This window comes from Salvelinus fontinalis, chromosome 33, assembly GCF_029448725.1.
Source record: "Salvelinus fontinalis isolate EN_2023a chromosome 33, ASM2944872v1, whole genome shotgun sequence".
Classification (NCBI taxonomy): Eukaryota; Metazoa; Chordata; class Actinopteri; order Salmoniformes; family Salmonidae; genus Salvelinus; species Salvelinus fontinalis.
In genome coordinates, this window is record NC_074697.1 from 46,937,434 (window position 1) to 46,959,602 (window position 22,169).

Genomic DNA, 22,169 nt, shown 5'->3' on the forward strand with positions numbered 1-22,169 from the left:
TAGCTATAAAGTATGTTGTGAAACATTGTAAATGGCTAGCTGTAACAATGTAACACATGCTGAATAATGTGTGTAGAAGGTAGGTCATTACACGAAGATGTTTGGCGCCACCGGGTGGCTAAAAGTGGCCTGTTTAACGAGAACTTCACCTTATAAGTAGGGTAGACTATAAATGTTGACAACATAAGGGGGTCAGCATTCACACTCATCACTTAGTGAGTTGATCTTACCAGTAGGCTAAAGCGCAATAATTTCGACAAATGCATTACTGTACAATTGTAAATGCTAAACAGTAATGCATCTTAGAGCGGCAGGGTAGCCTAGTAGTTAGTGTTGGACTAGTAACCAAAAGGTTGCAAGTTCAAATCCCCGAGCTGACAAGGTCGTTCTGCCCCTGAACAAGGCTGAAAATATGCATTTGTTCTTAACTGACTTGCATGGGGGGAGAAAAAAAGAAGCATTTATAACTCCAAACAAATTTTATCAAGTGTTGGACAAGACACTTAGCTTCTTGACTCAGCAAAGCCTCACTAGTGAAGTGTTGCCGTTATGACCTGGGGACATTTATAATGCACGTATGAGAGATGAGAACGTTCAAGTAAAGACACAAAACCAATAGATCAGATACCTTTGTGCATTTTATTTGGATTTCTCAGTTTGATAACTGACCATTAAAAAAAAAAAAAAGACAATCTGTTTCTCAGAAGACTACAATCAAGTCTCAATTCACAGGGTGAGTGGTTGGGGGCATGCCATACAAAAAGATTCAAATCATTAGCGATCAATTATTTTTCATATTCACATGGAGCTATACACCGCCTCAGGATTTCATCAATGTTCACTCACTTGTAATTGAAGAAAACTATGTACACGAAGGTAAAAATTTTAATCTGATTCTTTTACATCCTATTCATGTGCTATTCAGTGATGGCAACATACTCTTCTCAGCGAGAGATTGAGGGGACGGGGCATGGGGAAAGATAGAAAGAGCACCCAGAGATGGGGAAAAAGCTAGTTAAGGCCATCATAAAGAAGATAATATGTATGCAGAATTACTGAGATACTAAAATGTGGCCAGATGCAATAACTACCAAATCTCAATCTCCGGCCTCCAATTCAGCTCTTCCATTTCCCTCTCCCCATCCATCTCTACACCTCACTCTCGTTCAGTCTCTCTTCCATTCAGCACAGTCCCTCACTTCTCTCCTTTTCTCAAATCTCTTCACTGGAAGAGTAGGCAGAGGGGGATGAGGAGGGTTGTGGGGGTTAGTGGGTCCAATCGGGATGTTTAGTAGCGGTAATATGGACTCCTCGACCGGGAACGGGACCTCCTGGAAACTCGAGAAAAGAGTGAGTGTGAGTCTCAGGTGACACAGTGCTACATTTGGACCCCACAGTATATTGATTACCCCCATATATAATGCTGTATGTCAAACTGGACATGACTAGCCAGTTATTACACAAGACATAACTTTCTTTAAAATATTTGGATACTTCCTGGTGTAAACAGTTGCGCTCCATTATTTGCTGGTACTTGCTAGCTTGTAACATATTTGACTAAACTACCATTGGTCTGTCGAGCACACATGGATGGTCTAAATGCAGAACTGCTGTAGCGTATTGAGACTGACAGTGTTAAGCCTCATCTGTTTCTGATGTACCCGAGACTCCAGGTTCACAGTGGCCCCCACTACCCAATACCACAGCCGGCCCCACACTCCCCAGGGAGGACCAGGGATGAGAGAGCCTAACATCAGTACTGACAGCCCTCTGTGAGAGTATGCAGGCTTTTGATTCAAACTCTTTGTCCCAATGTGGGTGCGTGTGAGCGAGAGAGAACACATTTGAATACGAGTGTGTGGGGGGGGGGGGGGGGGGGGGGGGGAAAGAAGGGAACAAAAAGTGAGAGAGTGTGTGTCTGTCATGTGTCACAAATAGAACACTGGAAATCTTGAGCGTTACAGAAATATGCTCGACATTGTGTTAATCACACTAAACGGAATATGAACTTCAGTGATCATAACTTCTCCATCACAGTGCGAGAAAGAGTTGTGACAGATCGCAGACTATGATGCGCTATTGAGATAACGTGCGCCAGAGTCAACATCCTTCCTCAACAGTGGAGATTCTTGTGGTTGCTCACATACCTTCTGGATGAGCTGTGGTCACGACCTGAGGGACAGACAGGGGACAGACACACTGATGAAAGAATGACGACCAACACAACAGCGTGCCAGAAAGTTAACTGACAACACTCAGAACTAGTACCGAGCCAATGTCACACACATTGACAAAAAAAGTTGAAATTTGCAAATTCTTACTTTTAACTCTGCATTGTTGGGAGAGGGCTTGTAAGTAAGCAATTCACGGCAAAGTCACATCTTTTGTATTCGGCACGTGTGACAAATACAATTTGATTTGACAACTAGTACCGAGCCACTGTTACAGGCTTATGAGCTGAATCCCAATTCCACGGCCATTTCAAAAAGTCTGCAATTGAACACTTCCCGTCAAGGATTTAACAACGATAACAGTTAAGGGGTGACTCACCGGACTCACTATATTTAGATGGGGAGGGCGAGTGGCTTTGTCGTCCGTACTGTCTCTCCCACTCGTCCCTCTCTTTCTCCCGACGCTCACGCTCCCTGGAAAACACACACACCACCGTTTAACCAGAGTCATACGGCACCACAATGCAGCATCACACACACAAACGGTCTTACTTCATGCGGATCTTGCGTGCCATGGCTCTGAGCTCTCCCTCGCGCTCCTGTAAAGTAAACACAGCCATGAGGGCCAATGGCAGACGACAACATGTATCAATGGACTGTCTTAGGGGGACACTGTCTGTTTCTAGAGGAAACGTCACACAATATGCTATAAGGGGGGAGGGGGGGGCTGGCTGGCTAGCAGTTAACAAACACGAATGCACGCACCGCTCGCTTATTTTCCTGCTGAGTGACTTTCGCCTGGGCTGCTTTCTTATCCGCCTTGGCTGTGGGAGAAAAAGAGCAGAGGTAGGATGAATATGTATATGCAAACACAGTATAAACTAGCTGTAACTGTGAGACGGACCAAACAGAGTCCAGTCTTGTCTACTCACACTGCCTGTTGAGGGCCTTCTGCATGCGTATCTTCAGCTTCTCCTGCGGGGTCATCCTGGGCTGTAAGAGACACGCAAGCATCAGCACACACACTCGCAGGGCAGGAGCGCAGGGTGTGTGTGGAACTATGGGGACAGGGGCACGTTTTGGACCACCATTGCCTCATATAGCAGCTGGTAAGGCCACGGTTAGTCATATGGGGGTATACAGTCGTAAATCACGTGAGCCGTTTGTCACGTCCTGTTCTCTGCCGGACTGGAAGAGCCGGCTACGTGAGGGGAGGAGAGGCGAACCCCGTGCCCGTTGCCTGCAGCTGTTGTACACTGTAGCAGGACAGGATCACATTACATGGAACTGGACTCTAAGTGTATGCGTCTTATGCATTGGTACCTACGTGTGAATGTTGTGAGGACAGCTAAGGGTAAGAGAGAGTCGAACAGGGAAAGAACAGTCTGGCAAATTTTGGTCACAAGTAGCGCCAGCGGCCCTTCCCTCCCCTGTACATTCCCTGCTGACACTCCCTGGCCAGGTAGGAATTCAGCTCGAGGATAAACAAGCACACACACTACAGGCTAACATGGCAACCTACTGAGTTAAATGACCCTTCCTCTATCGCTCTCCTTCTATACAGTAACTCCGATACATCCCTTTCCCTGTGAATCCCCTGTACTGGAGCGGTTACTAGCCATGTCTAGTGGTGTGTCTCTAAGGGGAAAGCAGCAGGTAAGTGTGTGCTGTTAGTCCTGGGTGGAGAGGCGTGGTGGTGTATTTCTCCTGCCTGCTCAGACAAGCCCAGGCCCCCTCACTGCTCTGCTGTCCACAACAGCTGCATACACCTGAGAGCTCAGACCTCACTACATAGCAGGGATGTGCTTAACAGCCTAAAATGGCCTCCTCTCCTGAGTCTCCTTCACTTTCGCTGTTCTGAAACGTAATGTAAAAAAATATAGAGTATGCCTACCAGTGCATTGCCTTCACCGGTCTAGTTCTTTACCGTCAGTGCAGATGGTAGAATGGAGACGAGGAAGCCACTTAAAGACTATTGGAACGCACCCAGACTCTAGACTACTCTCCCCCCTATTCTCTTATATGGCTTCCTTCAGTACTCCTTTGCTTTTACTTACCCAGTCCCTTAAGATTTGTTTTACCTTTATTTAACTAGGCAAGTCAGTTCAGAACAAATTCTTATTTTCAATGACGGCCTAGAAACAGTGGGTTAACTGCCTGTTCAGGGGCAGAACGACAGATTTGTACCTTGTCAGCTCGGGGATTGCAACTTTTCGGTTACTAGTCCAACGCTCTAACCACTAGGCTACCCTGCCGCCCCAAGATCAATGGTGAGAGGAGACAAGGAAAGGAGACAAGGAAAGGAGACAAGGAAGCCATTTAAGAGCTTCTGACAATGACATCAGTGCTTTCCCCTCAGTCTTAAGGCGCAAGCTTTAAAAATGGGTTGTCTGTAGAGTGAAACATCTCCAAATTGAGGGACACACTCCCTTCTCTGGTCTGACCGCACCACTCTGCATAGCTCAGCAGACACCGCAGAATACCGCAACATCCATAATATAGACCGATACACAAGTGACAGAAAGGGTGCTGGGAACACCAGTCCATTCAGGGATAAGGAGAAAGAAGGCTCAGAAAAAGTCTGTCACAACTCTGCAATGTAGGTTGTGCCCTTTGGAGGCAGGCTAACCCTGTAACCACACTCTAAACTGAGTTGAGAAGGGTTTAACTCTACACTACATTCAGGGGGGAGGTAAGGCCACCATTTAAAAACGGGAGCTCCACAGAGAGGGGCAGTCAAGACATTTCATATGATTTCCATTCTCTGTGTGCACAGTGGCCTTTGAGGGGGGGGGGGGGGGGGGGGGGGGGGTCCCCCGGCCTGATGGATAACCAGCTCAGCCTGTCAGGGAGGCGTAGACTTTTGCAACAAACCCAGCTAGATCAAATTCTTACTGACTTTGGCAGCTCCCGTCTCTTTACCACCCGGAGTATCAGGCCTGGAGGGAGAGAAAGAGAGGGGGAGAAAGAAGAAGAAAAGTAGGGCTGAAAATGTCACCATTTCCCATCAGAGAGCTCCTCCATGGAACAGACTAGGGCAAATATTAGCTACGTATTGCTGCGGTTTGTTTTAAACGGCATGTGAGGGGGAGGCTGGGTGTGTGTATATACATATGTGAGTATTAATGTGTGTGTGCTTTAAGAGGTCTTCGCCGATCTACCTATACCCGATTACCAGACCCAATCCGGGACCCAGAATTCTAAATATCACGGCGTCTGGGTCGGATCCGATTGTCACAGGTCTCGGGTACGTGTCATTTTAACTGTGTTTGCACATGACGCGTACAGAGCCGAACGACGACTGCTGCAGTAGAGAGAGAGAAATATAATAATTTATGCTGCTGCTCTTGCTTTTCACGAGAGTGGCACGTGCAGCTTGCTGGCCAATCATAAATCAAAGCGGCAATAGGCTACAGTCATAGAGCCTCCATGTGTGGTAAAAGTGAGGAGATATCTAATCAATGGAAGGTAAAGTAGGCATTTCACTGTTAGGCTACACCTGTTGGTTTCCAAAGCATTTGACAAATAACATTTGATTTGTAATCATATTGAATGATGAATAACCTAGCTATGGCAGCTATCTACTATAACGCAAGTCGTCTTGGTTGGTTGCAGTCCCTCCCCCCGGTCTCTCTCTCCCTCCCTCCTTCCTTTGGCTTGGTTGGTTGCCGTCTCATCTTTCACTCCCTCCTCCCTGTGTCACTCGCTCACACACTCAGAGTCCTTGCACAGCACGGCCCCTGCTACAGCGGCAACCCACTCTCCTCCTTGCTTATCAGCTCCGGTTAATAAAGAAGCTTAAAATTGACTTTGTCTGATTCCTTAAGTCGGACCGGGTCTGGATCCGACCAGGTCTATATGGAACGGGTCTAGTTGTTCTTGGGTACTTTTAGAACAGGTCTTTATATTTTAAAATTGTATTTATGCATATTGGGTCTGGGTGGGAAGGCCCCAGGTCTATTTCGTCACGGATCCAACTTTTTTGAACCCGTGAAGGATCTCTAGTGTGTTTATGCATGTAGGTGTCAGTGGACTCACTTTCTCAGCTTGTCACAGAGTGCAGTGGCAGAGGGCGGGCCTCCTCTGTGTGAGGGGGAAGGGGTGCAGCTGGGCTGGGGGGATTGGGAGGGGCTAGGACTGCTGCTGCCGACCCCCCTCTGATGGCCTCCTGAAGTGCGCCCCCCACCCCCCCGCCTGGCACGGTCCCCCTGCCGAGAGTTAGAGCGGGACCTGGAAGTCGAGCAGACAGATGTGATCAGCACAACATCGAAACATCGATTTTTAAGAGACATTACGTTCAGGATTTACTTAGGTTAGAAAAGTCATATGGAAGGGCCTCCCAAGACGCGCAGCTGTCTAAAGCACTGCACCGCAGCGCTAGAGGCGCCACTACAAAACCTGGGTTCAATCCCAGGCTGTGTCGCAGCCGGCCGTGACCGGGACACCCCCGAACTAACTACCAATTGGATATCACAAAATTGGGGAGAAAAAGGGGTCAAAAAAATATAAATAAATATGGTGGTCTAGGCTGCCTTACCGTGTGTGTCTGCGTGCTGCGAAGCAACGTCCCACGTCCCTGTCTCGCTCCCTGTCCCTCTCCCGGTCTCCATCTCGGTCATTGGAGCGGGACTGTGTCCGGTCGTATCTCCTCCGTGACCCCCCTCTTCCTCCTCCGTTGGCTCCTCTACCCCGGGACCGCGAGTCGGAGCGCCACCTCGACCGGGAGCGGGAATGTCGTCTGTCCCTCCCTCCTCCACCGCGTCTGTCGCGGCGTGAGTGAGAAGAGGAATGAGAGGAGGAGCGATGAGTGGAAGAGTGGGTGGAAGAGGAGGAAGGGCTGGAGGAAGAGCGGCGTCTGCTGAACAGAGAGACACACTGAGGTATTAGCAACGACCCACTAGCTGCTCTAATCCTAATGTCGGCTTGGACTCATTTTTATTTCAGGTTTTGATCTACATTGGACTGATAATGCTGCACGTTTTTGGTAAAATCATGTAACCACAGCAGGTAGACCAGAGCTCAGGACTTAAGCATTGCTACTTTGTGAACCATACTGAACATTGACACATGGCGTACATGCCATATACTTTTTCCCTTACCCCTTACCTCATGGTGCCTTTAAAAGTGGTACTAAGTTGTCTAGGGCAGCTTTTAATGTGAAGAAGTACCCTATCCAATTGATTTACCATAAAGAACAACATGCAGAATTTGCTGTTTGGGATGCACAAACTAACACACATCTTTAAAATGTCACTACTAGGATTGTAAACTGTTCAGGTCAAACTTACTAACCTAAATCTGAGCTCCACTTCACCTACCAAATCTCTAAAGCCCAAATCTCTACAGCTGTAGTCAATGGACAGCAACATGACTGACAGGAGTAAACAACCAATGGAAAGCAGAAGGGGAAAGCTACCGACCGGGAGCCCCTGCTATGACCTGCGGGGTGGTGCAGCGAGTTGGCGGGGGTGTGGACAGGGGGTGGAGCTTGAGTTGCAGCGGCAGCCTCCTCGTCACTGCCTCCGAAGCTGGTGATGAAGGTGATCTTCTCTGGGCCCGGGGAACGGGAGCGGGACCGCGACTCCGAACTGGACTCCGACTGAGGCCTGAGGGAGAGAGGAAGGAGGTCAAATAAATAAAAATAGGGCTGCTTATATTTGTCCTGTTTCACACATGTACAAGCATGTAACCTGTAAAAGTGTGTGGTGTGAAATTGAGGGGGGGGGGGGGGGGGCTCAAGGCCAGGGATCAGTCATTATTTACGGCGATGCTGGACTAAATACGGGGCAAAGGAAAATTCCACTCACAATCTGTTTTGGTATTTGTTTCACTAGTCCACCGTTGATACAGTCCCAAAATGGCTTGCATGCCAGCAATCACGTTTTCAAGATATAGAACTTTCAAAATACACAAAGTGTCACAGTATGATGCATTTCGGCATCATGTGCAAAGGGCAGATGCTCCTACCTAGTCGGCTCGGGGATTCGAACTAGCTCTAACCACTAAGCTACCTACCGCGCTGCCCGGGAAGGGAGAATCATCAGTGTTCTCTCTACTGATTAAAAGGGGGACCTCAAACCTCACTAGCAAGCAGTTCATCTTGAGTTGTTAGCACTGACAAAAGGATGACTGTGCCATTACTTTCCTAGTCAAAACACACTATTTAGATGGACTTTTAAAGTGAAAAACTATAACAGAAAGTTAAATGGTTGGCCTCCCGCTCACCGTTTGTAGGGATCGTAGGTTGGGCTGTCTCTCCTGGCATAGCTGGAGATCATAAACAGAGAAATGGTTTAAAAGAGGTGTGACAGTGTCTCGTACCATGTGTGTGCTACACATTGGTAGTGGATGAGGTGAGTTACCCCATATCGTACAAAAATCAGGGTTGGTTGTCCATTCCAAGTAAATTCAGAAAGCAAACCAAATTCAAACGACAAAAGCAACGAACAGAATTGGAATTTCTGTGTACTTCCTGAATTGACTGGAATTGACCCCAACCCTGGTATAAACTTCTGTTTACCTGGGTGGGCTGATCTGTCTGCCCTTCAGTCTCTTCTCTCTAAACTCCCTCCTCTGTCTGCGAGAGCGACGGCCCTGAGTGTCTCACACACACACACAGTCAGTGACATCATCAGGGGAAAGGCCTACCAACAATCATTGACATAACAGCAACACACCGGGAACACACACACACACACACTGATTCTTTCTTACCGAGTACATGGCCTTCTCTGCCTCCAGAGCCTTAGCATGTTTAATGGCCTCCAGCTCATCCTTGTCTTTCCTCAGCATCCTGTCAAACAGTCAGCCAGTTAACACAGTGTATATAACAGCAGACTTTTTACTCCTTAACCTTTGTTCAAATACACTACGAAAGGAACTGGTCATTTACTAGAAGCATAAAATGCACAAAAAAAAGAGCGACATTTATTTTTATGACAGGCATTTGCAGCGATAAAGTAATGACGACGAATACAATTGTAGCGAAACGCATAGCCGATAAATGGGAGCAGGTAGACTGACCTGACAAAATCTCCCTCTGCCATTCCATATGGAGTGGCCATCTTGTTCAGATCCAACTCCTGCTCCGTGTTGAGCTCGTCAACGTCCACCTCTACGTCTGAAACACACACACACACAAGACAAAATGGTATCCGAAATTCCACATACATGTCCATTTTCTGGGCTTGTTCAACATTGCAGTCAACAGGATGCATTATGGGTAAATTGTGACCGACTGACCTACAAATAATAATTTATTTTTGACGTAACGTCACTTCTAGATCAGTCAGTCGGCTGCAATGTCAAACAAGCCCAATGTCCATTCAACCCAACCACTCATACTTACAGTATGTGGGTAAGAAGGTACGGGAACTCACCAATGTCTGGAATACCCTCGTCCTCCTCTGATTCGCTGTTGTCAGAGTCATCCTCCTCCCCTTTCTCTTCTTCCTCCCCAGGCTTCGTAACAGTACTGTCCTCGTACGTGTAGCCAATGGTGGCCTTCTCCTTGGCAAGCCTAAACAAAAAAGGTATTCATAATCAATACAAATAATCTAAATACGAGTATACTTCTATAAGCCATAAATAGAGAATGTGGAGATTGTGAAAAGACGGGACAGGACTAACTTTTTCTTCTCGTCCTCATTTGGCCTCTGCAGGCCACCATAGAGCTCGTCCATTTGGATCTGGTACAAACACTGCTCCTCAGAGACTGTAGAGGGACAGCAGGAGGTTAGAGAACACTGAGAAACACAATATACCCACTGGGAGGGAGGCACAAGAGACGTGGCGTTACCAACAGCGGCGGATACTCACTGCTGGCAAAGTCGTTCTGCACTAGGCCTCTGAAACGCTCGTAGTTGCACTTCCTCTCCTCCGACTCCTGTTCTGGGGTGCTGCAACCCAAACGGAACACTTCAATATGTCTGACGAAAAACGGTGGTGGTCCCACATAACACATTTGACCTTTCATATCACATTTCATCAAACAACCGCAACAAATCAACCTGTGTGTGTGTGTGTGTGTGTGTGTATGACTATAATCAATTTCAGGGAGGACATCTTACTAGAGTAGCGTAATAAGGTAGGAAGTCTGAAGGAGAGACCCCAGTCACACTTACGCTGTGTTGAGGAGCGGAGGGGTGTAGGTGAGTATGAAGTCCAGGTGTGCCCTCACGTCAAACCTGTCAATCATGTTGTTGGCGTCTCCCTGCCAGGGCATCCTGCAACAACAGCAAACATAACATCCCGATTAGTACTCTCAGGCGGTGTGAGTGTGTGATGTGCAGAAAGAGTATTTGTGTGGCAGTATTATATCATGCGTATGTAAGAGTAAGACACGGCGGCATGTATGCACATGCATGTCTTGCACTCATGCGTGTTTCTCTCCTCACATGTTGATGGGGCTTTCTGCGGCGAGCGCCACGGCCGAGTCCAGATGGATCTTATAGGCCCGGCCGTGAACCTGAAGGAACTGAGCCGGGTCCTTTTTCTGTAGAGGAGAGGAAAGGGTGAAAGGAAGGACAGGGGAGGAGACCAGAGCAGGTGAATCGTCATTCAGTAAAAATCACCAACTGTGGTCCTGGAGAGCTACATGCTGTGAAGGCTTTCGTTCCAGCCCAGCACTAAAACACCAGATTATATGAAGTTGTGCAGATCTGGACGATCAGTGTAATGAGCTATGCACAAGAAAAGCAAAAACAAAACAGCGCGCCGGGGCGACTTACGATCTTCTCGTAGTACTCTCGCCGGCGCTCGCCGCGGCGTTTGTAGTCCACCATCATGCCGCGCAGCTTGCGCTCATGTTTGCGGGCCTCCTGCCACATGACGGCTCCGCTGGGTGTGGGGGCGCGGCGGGGCACGGTGGCTGTGAGGAGACAGGACAGAACCAATACCATATTACACCGAATAAAAATATAAAACGCAGCAATAAAGACTTCAGAGTTAAAGTTTATATAAGGAAATCAGTCCATTTAAATAAATAAATTAGGCCCTAATCTATGGATTTCACATGACTAGGAATACAGATACATCTGTTGGTCACAGATACCTTAAAAAAAAGGTATGGGGTGTGGATCAGATAACCAATCAGCATCTGGTGTGCCCACCATTTGCCTCAGGCAGGGTGACGCATCTCCTTCGCATAATTGATCAGGCTGTTGATTGTGGCCTGTGGGATGTTGTCCCACTCCTCTTCAATGGCTGTGCGAAGTTGCTGGATTTTGGCGGGAAAAGGAACATGCTGTCGATCCAGAGCATTCCAAGCATCTCAATGTCTGGTGAGTATGCAGGCCATGGAAGAACAGACATTTTCAGCTTCCAGGAATTATGTACAGATCCTTGCGACATGAGGCCGTGCATGATCATACTGAAACATGAGGTGATGTCGGCAGATGAATAGCACGACAATGGGCCTCAGGATCTCGTCACGATATCTCTGTGCATTGAAACTTACATTGTTCCTAGCTTGTGTCTGCCCATGCCATAACCAGACCATGTGGGCACTATGTTCACAACGCTCACCCACGCTGTCTGCCCGGTACAGTTGAAACCACGATTCATCTGTGAAGAACACACTTCTCCAGCATGCAAGTGGCCATCGAAGGTTAGCATTTTCCCACTGAAGCCGGTTACAACACCAAACTGCAGTCAGGTCAAGACTCTGATGAGGACAAGGAGCACACAGATGAGCTTCCCTGAGGCGGCTTCTGACAGTTTGGTGCAGAAATTCTTTGGTTGTGCAAACCCACAGTTTCATGAGCCCGTGCTTAGGACCATCCAACGCTGGTCTGACCAATTGGATTCCACGCTTCAGGATTGCGTCGATCACGTGAAATGAGATATGTTCCGGGTAGCCTCAGATAATAAGATTGACGTATACGCTGACTCGGTGAGGGAGTTTATAAGTGTATAGGAGATATTGTACCCACTGACTATTAAAACCATCCCTCACCGAGGGAACCATCCCTCACCAGAAACCGTGGATTAATGGCAGCATTCACGCTAAACTGAAGGCACGTACCACCGCATTTAATCATGGCAAGGCGACTGGAAATATGGCCGAATACAAACAGTGTAGTAATTCCCTCCGTAAGGCAATCAAACAAGCAAAATCAGTATAGAGACAAAGTGGAGTCGCAATTCAACAGCCCAAACACAAGACGTATGTCGCAGGGTCTACAGACAATCGCGGATTACAAAAATAAAACCAGCCCTGACATCGACGTCTTGCTTCCAGACGAATTAAACAACTTTGCGCGCATTGAGGACAATACAGTGCCATCGACATGGCTTGATACCAAAGACTGTGGCCTCTCCTTCTCCGTGGCCGATGTGAGTAAAACATTTAAAAGTGTTAACCCTCGCAAGGCTGCCGGCCCAGACGGCATCCCTAGCTGCGTCCTTGGAGCATAGGCAGACAAGCTGGCTGGTGTGTTTACGGACATAATCAATCCCTATCCCAGCCTGCTGTTCCCACATGCTTCAAGATGGCCACCATTGTTCCTGTTCCCAAGAAAGCTAAGGTAACTGAACTAAATGACTATCGCCCCGTAGCACTCATTTCTATCATCATGAACTGGGTTGAGAGACTAGTCAAGGATCATATCACCTCCACCCTACCTTTTACCCTAGACAAACTTCAATTTGCTTAATAGGTTCACAGACGATGCAGTCACCATCACACTGCCCTATCCCATCTGGACAAGAGGAATACCCATGTAAGAATGCTGTTCATTGACTACAACTCAGCATTTAACACCATAGTACCCTGCAAACTCATCATTAAGCTTGAGACACTGGGTCTCGACCCCGCCCTATGAAACTGGGTCCTGGACTTCCTGACGGGCTGCACCCAGGTGGTGAAGGTAGGAAACATCTCCACTCCGCTGATCCTCAACACTGGGGCCCCACAAGGGTGAGTTCTCAGCCCCCCCCTGTACTCCCTGTTCACCCGTGACCATGCACGCCTCCAACTCAATCATCAAGTTTGCACACAACAGTAGTGGGCTTGATCACCAACAACGACGAGACAGCCTACAGGGAGGAGGTGAGGGACCTCGGAGTGTGGTGACAGGAAAATAACCTCAATATCAGCAAAACAAAAGAGATGATCGTGGACTTCAAGAAAAAGCAAAGGGAGCACCCCCCTATCAACATCGATGGGACAGCAGTGGAGAAGGTAGAAAGTTTTAAGTTCCTCGGTGTACATATCACCGACAAACTGAAATGGTCCACGCACACAGACAGCAACAGTGCCTCTTCAACCTCAGATTTTGCCTTGACCCCGAAAACACTCACTAACTTTCACAGGTGCACAAGAGCATCCTGTTGGGCTGTCACCGCCTGGTACGGCAACTGCACCGCCCACAACCGCAAAGTCTCTCCAGAGGGTGTTGCGGTCTGCAAATCACATCACCGGGGGCAAACTACCTGCCCTGCAGGACACCTACAACACCCAATGTCACAGGAAGGCAAAAAAGATGAAGGACAATAACTATCCAAGCCACTACCTGTTCACCCCGCTTCCATCCAGAAGGCGAGGTCAGTACAGGTGCATCAAAGCTGAGATAGAGAGATTGAAAAACAGCTTCTATCTCAAGGCCATCAGACTGTTAAAAAGCTATCACTAACACATACAAACTTGAAATCACTGGCCACTTTAATAATGCCACTAAGAATGTTTACATATCTCGCATTAATCATCTCATACTTAGAGTTGAAGTCTGAAGTTTACATACACCTTAGCCAAATACATTTAAACTCAGTTTCACAATTCCTGACATTTAATCCTAGTAAAAAATTACCTGTCTTAGGTCAGTTAGGATCACCACGTTATTTTAAGAATGTGAAATGTCAGAATAATAGTGTAGAGAATGATTAATTTCAGCTTTTATTTCTATCATCACATTCCCAGTGATTCAGAAGTTTACATACACTCAATTAGTATTTGGTAGCATTGCCTTTAAATTGTTTAACTTGGGTCAAACGTTTCGGGTAGCCTTCCACAAGTTTCCCACAAAAAGTTGGGTGAATTTCTCCATGTCTGACAAGTAGTATGGAGCTGCTGCTTGGAGTAATGCTTCTCCATACTATGTGATGTATTCCATGCGAATCAGGTGATAGATTTTTTTCCCGTTCAGAGAAATGAGCCATTTCAGTCACTTGCATTATTTACCATAAATGTGAGAAAGTCCCATGTTTTTCCCACTAGATGCCACTGTTCTGCAACTTTTATCCATTTTGTGTTTCCCAAAAGCATCATAACACTAAGATCATCTTCATTACATCAAAACGATAAACGAAAGACTATCTTAGTGCTGCGATGCTTTTGTAAAACCCAGCCCATGGATCACAACATTTTATTTGAAACATTGGGTAGAGAACCAATAGCTTTTGCTCATGATGAAAATACATTTTGCGGTCATCCTCACAGTTCAAGCCAGTCGTCCATGAAAGCAATTCAGTTAGTCCTTCTCTTAAGCTTAATTTGAGTCCAGGAAACAGCCCGTGGGTTTTTTCCCCATTAAAGAAAGGAATGGATTAGTTAGACAATTCCAGGCAAACAAGCACTCACACCTAATGTTATGTTCTCTAACTATTATTTTATTAGGGTTGTCACAACATTTTAGTCACTAGCCCATTTCTCCATCAAAATTCATTTCTCAATTTGAAACTTTTATTACATTCCTCATGTCTTAATGGTAGGAAGAAGTTTGGTCTTAAATCGGATGTTGGGTAGTATACTTGTTGAATGTTATGTGAATCCTATAAATTAAAAAGGGCCAATTTTGGTTCAAGCAATCAGCTTAATTTCTCAGAGATCAAATTAGATTACAACATAATGTTTCAGGAATGCTAATTTTATCTGTTCTAAACTACAGAAACAATTTCCGAAAATTTGAGCTGGTGGGTGTCATGGTTTGCTGAACAATTACACGGAATGACCAATGGTCAACACACACCAACACAGTCGTGAAGAAGGCACAACAACTCCTTTTCCCACTCAGGAGGCTGAATAGATTTGGCATGGGCCCACATATCCTCAAAAAGTTCTACAGCTGCACCATTGAGAGCATCTTGACCACCGGCATGGTATGGAAAGTGCTTGGCATCTGATTGCAAGGTGCTACAGAGGGTAGTGTATACGGCCAAGTACATCACTGGGGCCAAGCTCCCTACCATTCAGGACCTCTATACCAGGCGGTGTCAGAGGAAGGCCCTAAAATTTACAAGGACTCCAGCCAGACAAGTCGTAGACGGTTCTCTGCTCAGTTCCCTCCTGTACTCCCTGTTCACTCATGACTGCACGGCCAGACACGACCCCAACACCATCATTAAGTTTGCAGATGACACAACAGTGGTAGGAGACTGAAAATATTGTGCATGGGTCCTTAGATCTCAAAAAGTTCTACAGCGGCACCATTGAGAGCATCCTAACTGGTTGCATCACTCCCTGGTATGGCAACTGCTCGGCAACAGAGGTTAGCGCGTACGGCCCAGTACATCACTGGGGCCAAGCTTCCTGCCATCCAGGAACTCTATACCAGGCGGTGTCAGAGGAATGCCCTAAAAATGGTCAAAGACTCCAGCTACCCTAGTTTATGGACTGTTCCCTCTGCTACCGCACAGCAAGCGGTACCGGAGTGCCAAGTCTAGGTCCAAGAGGCTTCTAAACAGCTTCTACCCCCAAGCCATAATGGCTACCCAGACTACTTGCATTGCCCGCCACCCTCCTTTACACTGCTGTTACTCTCTACTATTAACTATGTATAAGTCATTTGATTAACTCTACCCACACGTATATATTACCTCAATTACATCGACTAAGCGGTACCCCCTGTATATAGCCTCGCTATTGTTATTTTACTGCTGCTCTTTATTTAGTTGATACTTTAAATCTTTCTTTTTTAAATATTTTTTTCTTGAAACTGCATTGTTGGTTAAGGGCTTGTAAGTAAGCATTTCACTGTAAGGTCTACACCTGTTGTATTCAGCGCATGTGACAAATAACATTTGATTTGATCATCTCGTACACTTCCACATCGACTCGGTACGTGTACCCCGTGTACATAGCCACGTTATCGTTACTCGTTGTATATTTATCCCTCCTGTTATTATTTCTCTAAATTGTTGGGAAGGGCCCGTAAGTAAGCATTTCACTGTTAGTCTACACCTATTGTTTACAAAGTATGTGACATTTCCAATTATATTAGCCCTGCCGCTAAAGCGCACCGTGGCGCAACCAAAACAACATGGTAAACACCGTTTTCGTCACTAAAGGTACAAAAGTAGCACACTAGCAAGTTAACGTTACCTAGGTATACTAGTAAAGCAATATTTGTTTTGGAGACTTAAAACACCATGTCTGCAGAAAATAGGTTTTAGCTTCCTGAATTTGCCACAAATTGCTAGCTACTAAACGCAATGACTTCTGGCCCACTAACGTGTTAGCTAGCCAGCCTTTTAGCTAATGTTAGCTAGCAATGGGGGGGCTCCATGTGTGGTTGGAATAATGCACACGAAAGATTGTATGAATACAATACATGCAATCATTAATTTAGTTGATTTTAGGCACGTATTGGCATACCTGTTTATGTAGTTCTCCAACACACACTTGAATTATTTCTCCAGATTGTTCGGCTGAGCGATAGCAGCCGAAGTCATCTCGTCACAGTTACACCTCCTTTCAGACCGGAAGCTCACTCTGAGTTGTTCTATGGTATATTGACTATCACACAATTTAATGTGCATCCCGCCACCTACTGTTCGGGATAGAAACAGGATTCCCAAAAAACTGAACAAACTACTAAAAAACGATAAATAAAACCACAACGTTTAAAAAAACACATTTTAAATAGATCTGATCCCTACACAGGCTCAAGGGGAACCTGGGAGGCCGGGTCTTCCGGAGCCAGTACACCTTGCAAGTCTTCAGATGTAAAATCCTTAAGTCCCAAGGATGGCCGCAGCCATAATAATGTCCAGTTTCTTAGACTTCTCTGAGACTCGTGCCTTACAGTGTATAACTGTGGCAATGAACCCCCCCAAAAATTCTAATTTTTAATAAACAGAGAATCTTTTGTCTGGAAGCAAACATTTACTACAGGCTGTGGTGCATCCACTACTATATCTTCACCAGCATCATTTGTTTTCTTAATTGTTTTAATCGCCTCCACATAGGAGATTAGATTGACCGCTCTATCTTTTGCCACCTCAATCTCCTTTACCCTTATAGGGCACTCCAGGAACTCAAGATCATGATCCCCACCACAATTGCAACACCGTTGCCCTTCTACACACCGTTCTTCAGTGTACTCTGTCCGTCTGTTGAAACATGGACATATCCTTTACAATTCTTACACTGTAGTGGTTTGAGGACGAATGCTCTTACAGCATATCTTACATAACCAACCGCATACGTTGGTATTTGCGATTCATAAAAAAACAACAGGACGAAAGGCTTTCTTCTTTTTCCCTATTCACGCCGGACACCAACCGCTCCAGGAATTCTCTTCAGGTATTCAACCTGAACACCCGCCGTCACTCCTGAGATGCACTCCTTTGACGGGTGCTCTACTCCGAAGTTCAAAACACAAAACTGCTGTTCTTTTGAAGCCCACCGCAATCTTCCTCTGTTCGTCAGAAATACAATTAATCAAAATAAGACCACTCCTGGTCACTCTGACAGACTCCACTTTTCCAATCGCATTCTTCACAATTTTTGACACCTCAAACGGGTCTCCCACATACGCATGCTTACTCAACAAACGCATCCCAACAAGAAGCGATTCATTATCATTCGCACATGTATCCTCCACTCCAATTTTAAACAATTTCCTTTTTGTTCCAGTTTTTGATACAACTGTTGTACATTCAGAACATTCATCTTCACCACCTTTACTCGACGCGCTGCTTGATTCGAACTCAGCATCTCCCTCTCAGCATCTCCCTCCGCCATCTTCTCCGTTGTCGGAATCACCTTCTGCTAATCCCATCTCCTCACTCTGCATTAGCGGGATGTTGTCAAAATGGTGTGTAAGTTATTTTTCTTCTTCTTTGGTATGTCATGACTGTTCACTAGAATCCAAATAGGTCAGATCAGGTTTGCAATGAATAACTTCAATTAGACCCCCCTCTCACCCATAAAGGGGAATGGAAATAACTAGTGGGGATTATTAACAACTCACGTCCTGTGTAAATCAAGAGAGAAGATCCAGGCTCTCCCTCTCCAAATTCACCAAAGGAATGTGCATTGTCTCAGCAGACCTTTTTCCTGGTGAAACTCGAACACATTCGAAAGCAACTACTGGAACAGTATTTCTAACGTAGAACGTGAGGAATGGTCAGAGGCGAACTATAGAACACTAATGTCATTTTGTTTGTTATTTTGCGATGTCATTAAAAATGTTATAAAGTAAATACTGTAACTTGGAAAGCATACCCACAACATATATGAAGTTTTCATACCATGTGTTGTGCATGTAATATGAAACATGATGAAAGTGTTTTTGTTAAGAGAGGGATGTGATTTGAGAAGCTATACGAGATAATTGTTTTACATACCTTTGCACCAGGAGTAGTCACTGCCCCAAAGTGAGGTTAGAGAGTGTGTCAGCCTGCCGGAACCGCCACTTTCTAGCAAAAGGTATAAACGAAGGATTAAGAAACAAACACATTGGACCAGAAAAGCATGAAGTGGCAGCTACACGTTTAAAACGATTTGAACTTTGAATCTCAACACGAGGTGGAGATGATAAACTCCCCTCCTTTACAAACACTGGTACGGCTGATTAGCTGTCCCAAGTAAAGCATCCTCAAAACATAATTTAAGTAGGACCATCCTGTTACTCTGCTCTAACCATCGTATTATGCTACTCTCACCCCCGATCTTCAAGAGCAAATGGAAGGAAAATCACTCCTGTAGTTGTCCAGGACTACGTGACCAGTTACCGGGTACCGGACAACTTCAAAGAAGGACAACAGTAGAAGAATTGTTGGAACCATTTCGGACAATCAGAGCCTGACAAGCATGCCACGAAAAGGCCCAACCCCCTTTCCAAGGCTGCCCTGTTCACAGAGAGATCCCCGGCGAACCCAGGCATTTCACGTAAATACATTCATGATTTCTTACTCAAAGCGAGAGGTGGTTTGTGTGCAAAGTATATGGTTACTGTAGTTTGAAGTAGTTTATGAATGTGGCAATGTTAAGGGTCTCTGTCCCTCTCTTTCCCTCTCCATCTCTTCTTTAACAAGCATCCATGTATTGTATTTCTGCTAGGGACCTGCTTTCAGCGTATTAAGTCCAGTCAATAACCGGTGTAGAGTGTGTACAGTTGTGGCCAAAAGTTTTGAGAATGACACAAATATTAATTTTCACAAAGTCTACTACCTCAGTTTGTATGATGGCAATTTGCATATACTCCAGAATGTTATGAAGAGTGATCAGATGAATTGCAATTAATTGAAAAGTCCCTCTTTGCCATGCAAACGAACTGAATCTCAAAAAAACATTTCCACTGCATTTCAGCCCTGCCACAAAAGGACCAGCTGACATCATGTCAGTGATTCTCTCGTTAACACAGGTGTGAGTGTTGACGAGGACAAGGCTGGAGATCACTCTGTCATGCTGATTGAGTTCGAATAACAGACTGGAAGCTTCAAAAGGAGGGTGGTGCTTGGAATCATTGTTCTCCCTCTGTCAACCATGGTTGCCTGCAAGGAAACACGTGCTGTCATTGCACAAAAAGGGCTTCACAGGCAAGGATATTGCTTCCAGTAAGATTGCACCTAAATCAACCATTTATCGGATCATCAAGAACTTCAAGGAGAGCGGTTCAATTGTTGTGAAGAAGGCTTCAGGGCGCCCAAGAAAGTCCAGCAAGCGCTAGGACCATCTCCTAAAGTTGATTCAGCTGCTGGATCGGGGCACCACCAGTACAGAGCTTGCTCAGGAATGGCAGCAGGCAGGTGTGAGTGCATCTGTACGCACAGTGAGGCGAAGACTTTTGGAGGATGGCCTGGTGTCAAGAAGGGCAGCAAAGAAGCCACTTCTCTCCAGGAAAAACATCAGGGACAGACTGATATTCTGCAAAAGGAACTGCTGAGGACTGGGGTAAAGTAATTTTATCTGATGAATCCCCTTTCCAATTGTTTGGGGCATCCGGAAAAAAGCTTGTCCGGAGTAGACAAGGTGAGCGCTACCATCAGTCTTGTGTCATGCCAACAGTAAAGCATCCTGAGACCATTCATGTGTGGGGTTGCTTCTCAGCCAAGGGAGTGGGCTCACTCACAATTATGCCTAAGAACACAGCCATGAATAAAGAATGGTACCAACACATCCTCCGAGAACAACTTCTCCCAACTATCCAGGAACAGTTTGGTGACGAACAATGCCTTTCCCAGCATGATGGAGCACCTTGCTATAAGGCAAAAGTGATAACTAAGTGGCTCGGGGAACAAAACATCAATAGTTTGGGTCCATGGCCAGGAAACTCCCCAGACCTTAATCCCATTGAGAACTTGTGGTCAATCCTCAGGAGGCGGGTGGACCAACAAAACCGCACAAATTCTGACAAACTCCAAGCATTGATTATGCAAGAATGGGCTGCCATGTGGCCCAGAAGTTAATTGACAGCATGCCAGGGCGGATTGCAGAGGTCTTGAAAAAGAAGGGTCAACACTGCAAATATTGACTCTTTGCATCAACTTCATGTAATTGTCAATAAAAGCCTTTGACACTTATGAAATGCTTGTAATTATTCTTCAGTATTCCATAGTAACATCTGACAAAAATATCTAAAGACACTGAAGCAGCAAACTTTGTGGAAATTAATATTTGTGTCATTCTCAAAACTTTTGGCCACGACTGTATGTTTATCCTGTGTTCCCATTTAATTAGCTAGTAAATAAATAATTAAACCAATTTGTGTAGTACTGAATCATAAGTAAGGCTTGGGCTTTTGCAAGGAGGTTACGACGGTTCAGAATGATGATACGATACGAGGTTATCATTAATAGGTTGACTGTTTATAGATGTGATAGGTAAAGTCCTTTTAGAGTTTCATTCGGGAGATGGTAACTCTTTAAAGAACCGCTCTCGTGGTGCCCCAAATCCTAATGAGTTAATTGTTACGTTATTAATTTAAATGGGTAACAATTAAACATAGTTAATTACAGTGTCCAGATGCACATTTCCAAGCGCTCTGATTGGTTTGGAATAGCAGCGCTATGATGGGTGAGTGACAACTAAGTTAAATTGCGCAGCCAAACTAACGGGACTTACGGGAAACCAAGGGGACTGTGAGGGGAAGTTAAGATAGAGAGGAGGGGAGCAGGAAGGCCTTTTTTACAGCCGCTACAATATTTATTTTGGAAATATTGACATCCATGATGAATGGAATGGCGTCGCTATAATGGATGAGTGACAACTAAGTTAGACTGCGCAGCCAAACTAATGGGACTTAAGGGAAACCAAGGGGACTGCGAGGGGAAGTTAGGTAGAGAGGAGGGGAGTAGGACAGCCTTTTTTTACATGCCCGGTGTTTAGACTTGTATTGAAAATCTGCAGATAAACTCAAGTGAAGCTCACTATTGATTGATTGATTGATTGGCAAATTTTCTGTATTTAAACAAATATTTAATAAAGTAAAAATTATATGAACAATGAATTTACTTGCACTAAGCCACAGATTAATAGTTAGTGTTGCAAACTAATATAAAAGCAAAGTTTTTCCCCGCTAACATAATGACTACCTTTATTGGCCACCAGATGGCACTACATAACTTGTCCTTTCTTCGTGGTTCATTCACCTAATCATTCTCTCATTCCTCTGAAGTCATTGCCAGATGATGAAGCTGCAGCAAAGCTCATTGAGTACCCTTTTGATATGATTCTACCTACCCTGCTGCTTTGAATGGTAATATGAAGAAAGTGAGATCTGCAGTGTTCATATTCAGTTGGAGGTACCACATATTGAAAAACAGAAATATCTCCCA

At 45.5% G+C, this 22,169-nt stretch overlaps 1 protein-coding gene across 8 annotated transcripts; it reads right to left on the reverse strand.

Annotated features, from left to right (window-relative positions):
• Positions 1-620: 620 nt before the first annotated feature.
• LOC129832410 (CLK4-associating serine/arginine rich protein-like) lies at positions 621-16,880 on the reverse strand. 8 transcript variants are annotated; one of them, XM_055896450.1, is made up of 21 exons: positions 16,762-16,880; positions 10,901-11,040; positions 10,568-10,665; positions 10,295-10,396; positions 9,990-10,069; positions 9,801-9,885; positions 9,551-9,690; positions 9,195-9,291; positions 8,886-8,964; positions 8,692-8,765; positions 8,397-8,438; positions 7,592-7,777; positions 6,709-7,026; positions 6,210-6,401; positions 5,071-5,110; positions 3,104-3,164; positions 2,937-2,995; positions 2,724-2,770; positions 2,560-2,645; positions 2,148-2,172; positions 621-1,331 (listed from the first exon to the last, which is right to left on the reverse strand). In XM_055896450.1, the coding sequence occupies exons 2-21, from the start codon at positions 10,997-10,999 to the stop codon at positions 1,289-1,291; spliced, it is 1,953 nt and encodes a 650-aa protein (XP_055752425.1). In that variant the 5' UTR covers positions 11,000-11,040; positions 16,762-16,880; the 3' UTR covers positions 621-1,288. The 8 variants fall into 8 exon arrangements, with proteins under 8 accessions (XP_055752425.1, XP_055752421.1, XP_055752424.1 ...); XM_055896446.1 differs by having other exon boundaries at positions 2,148-2,199; positions 2,551-2,645; XM_055896449.1 differs by having other exon boundaries at positions 6,709-7,029.
• Positions 16,881-22,169: the final 5,289 nt, after the last annotated feature.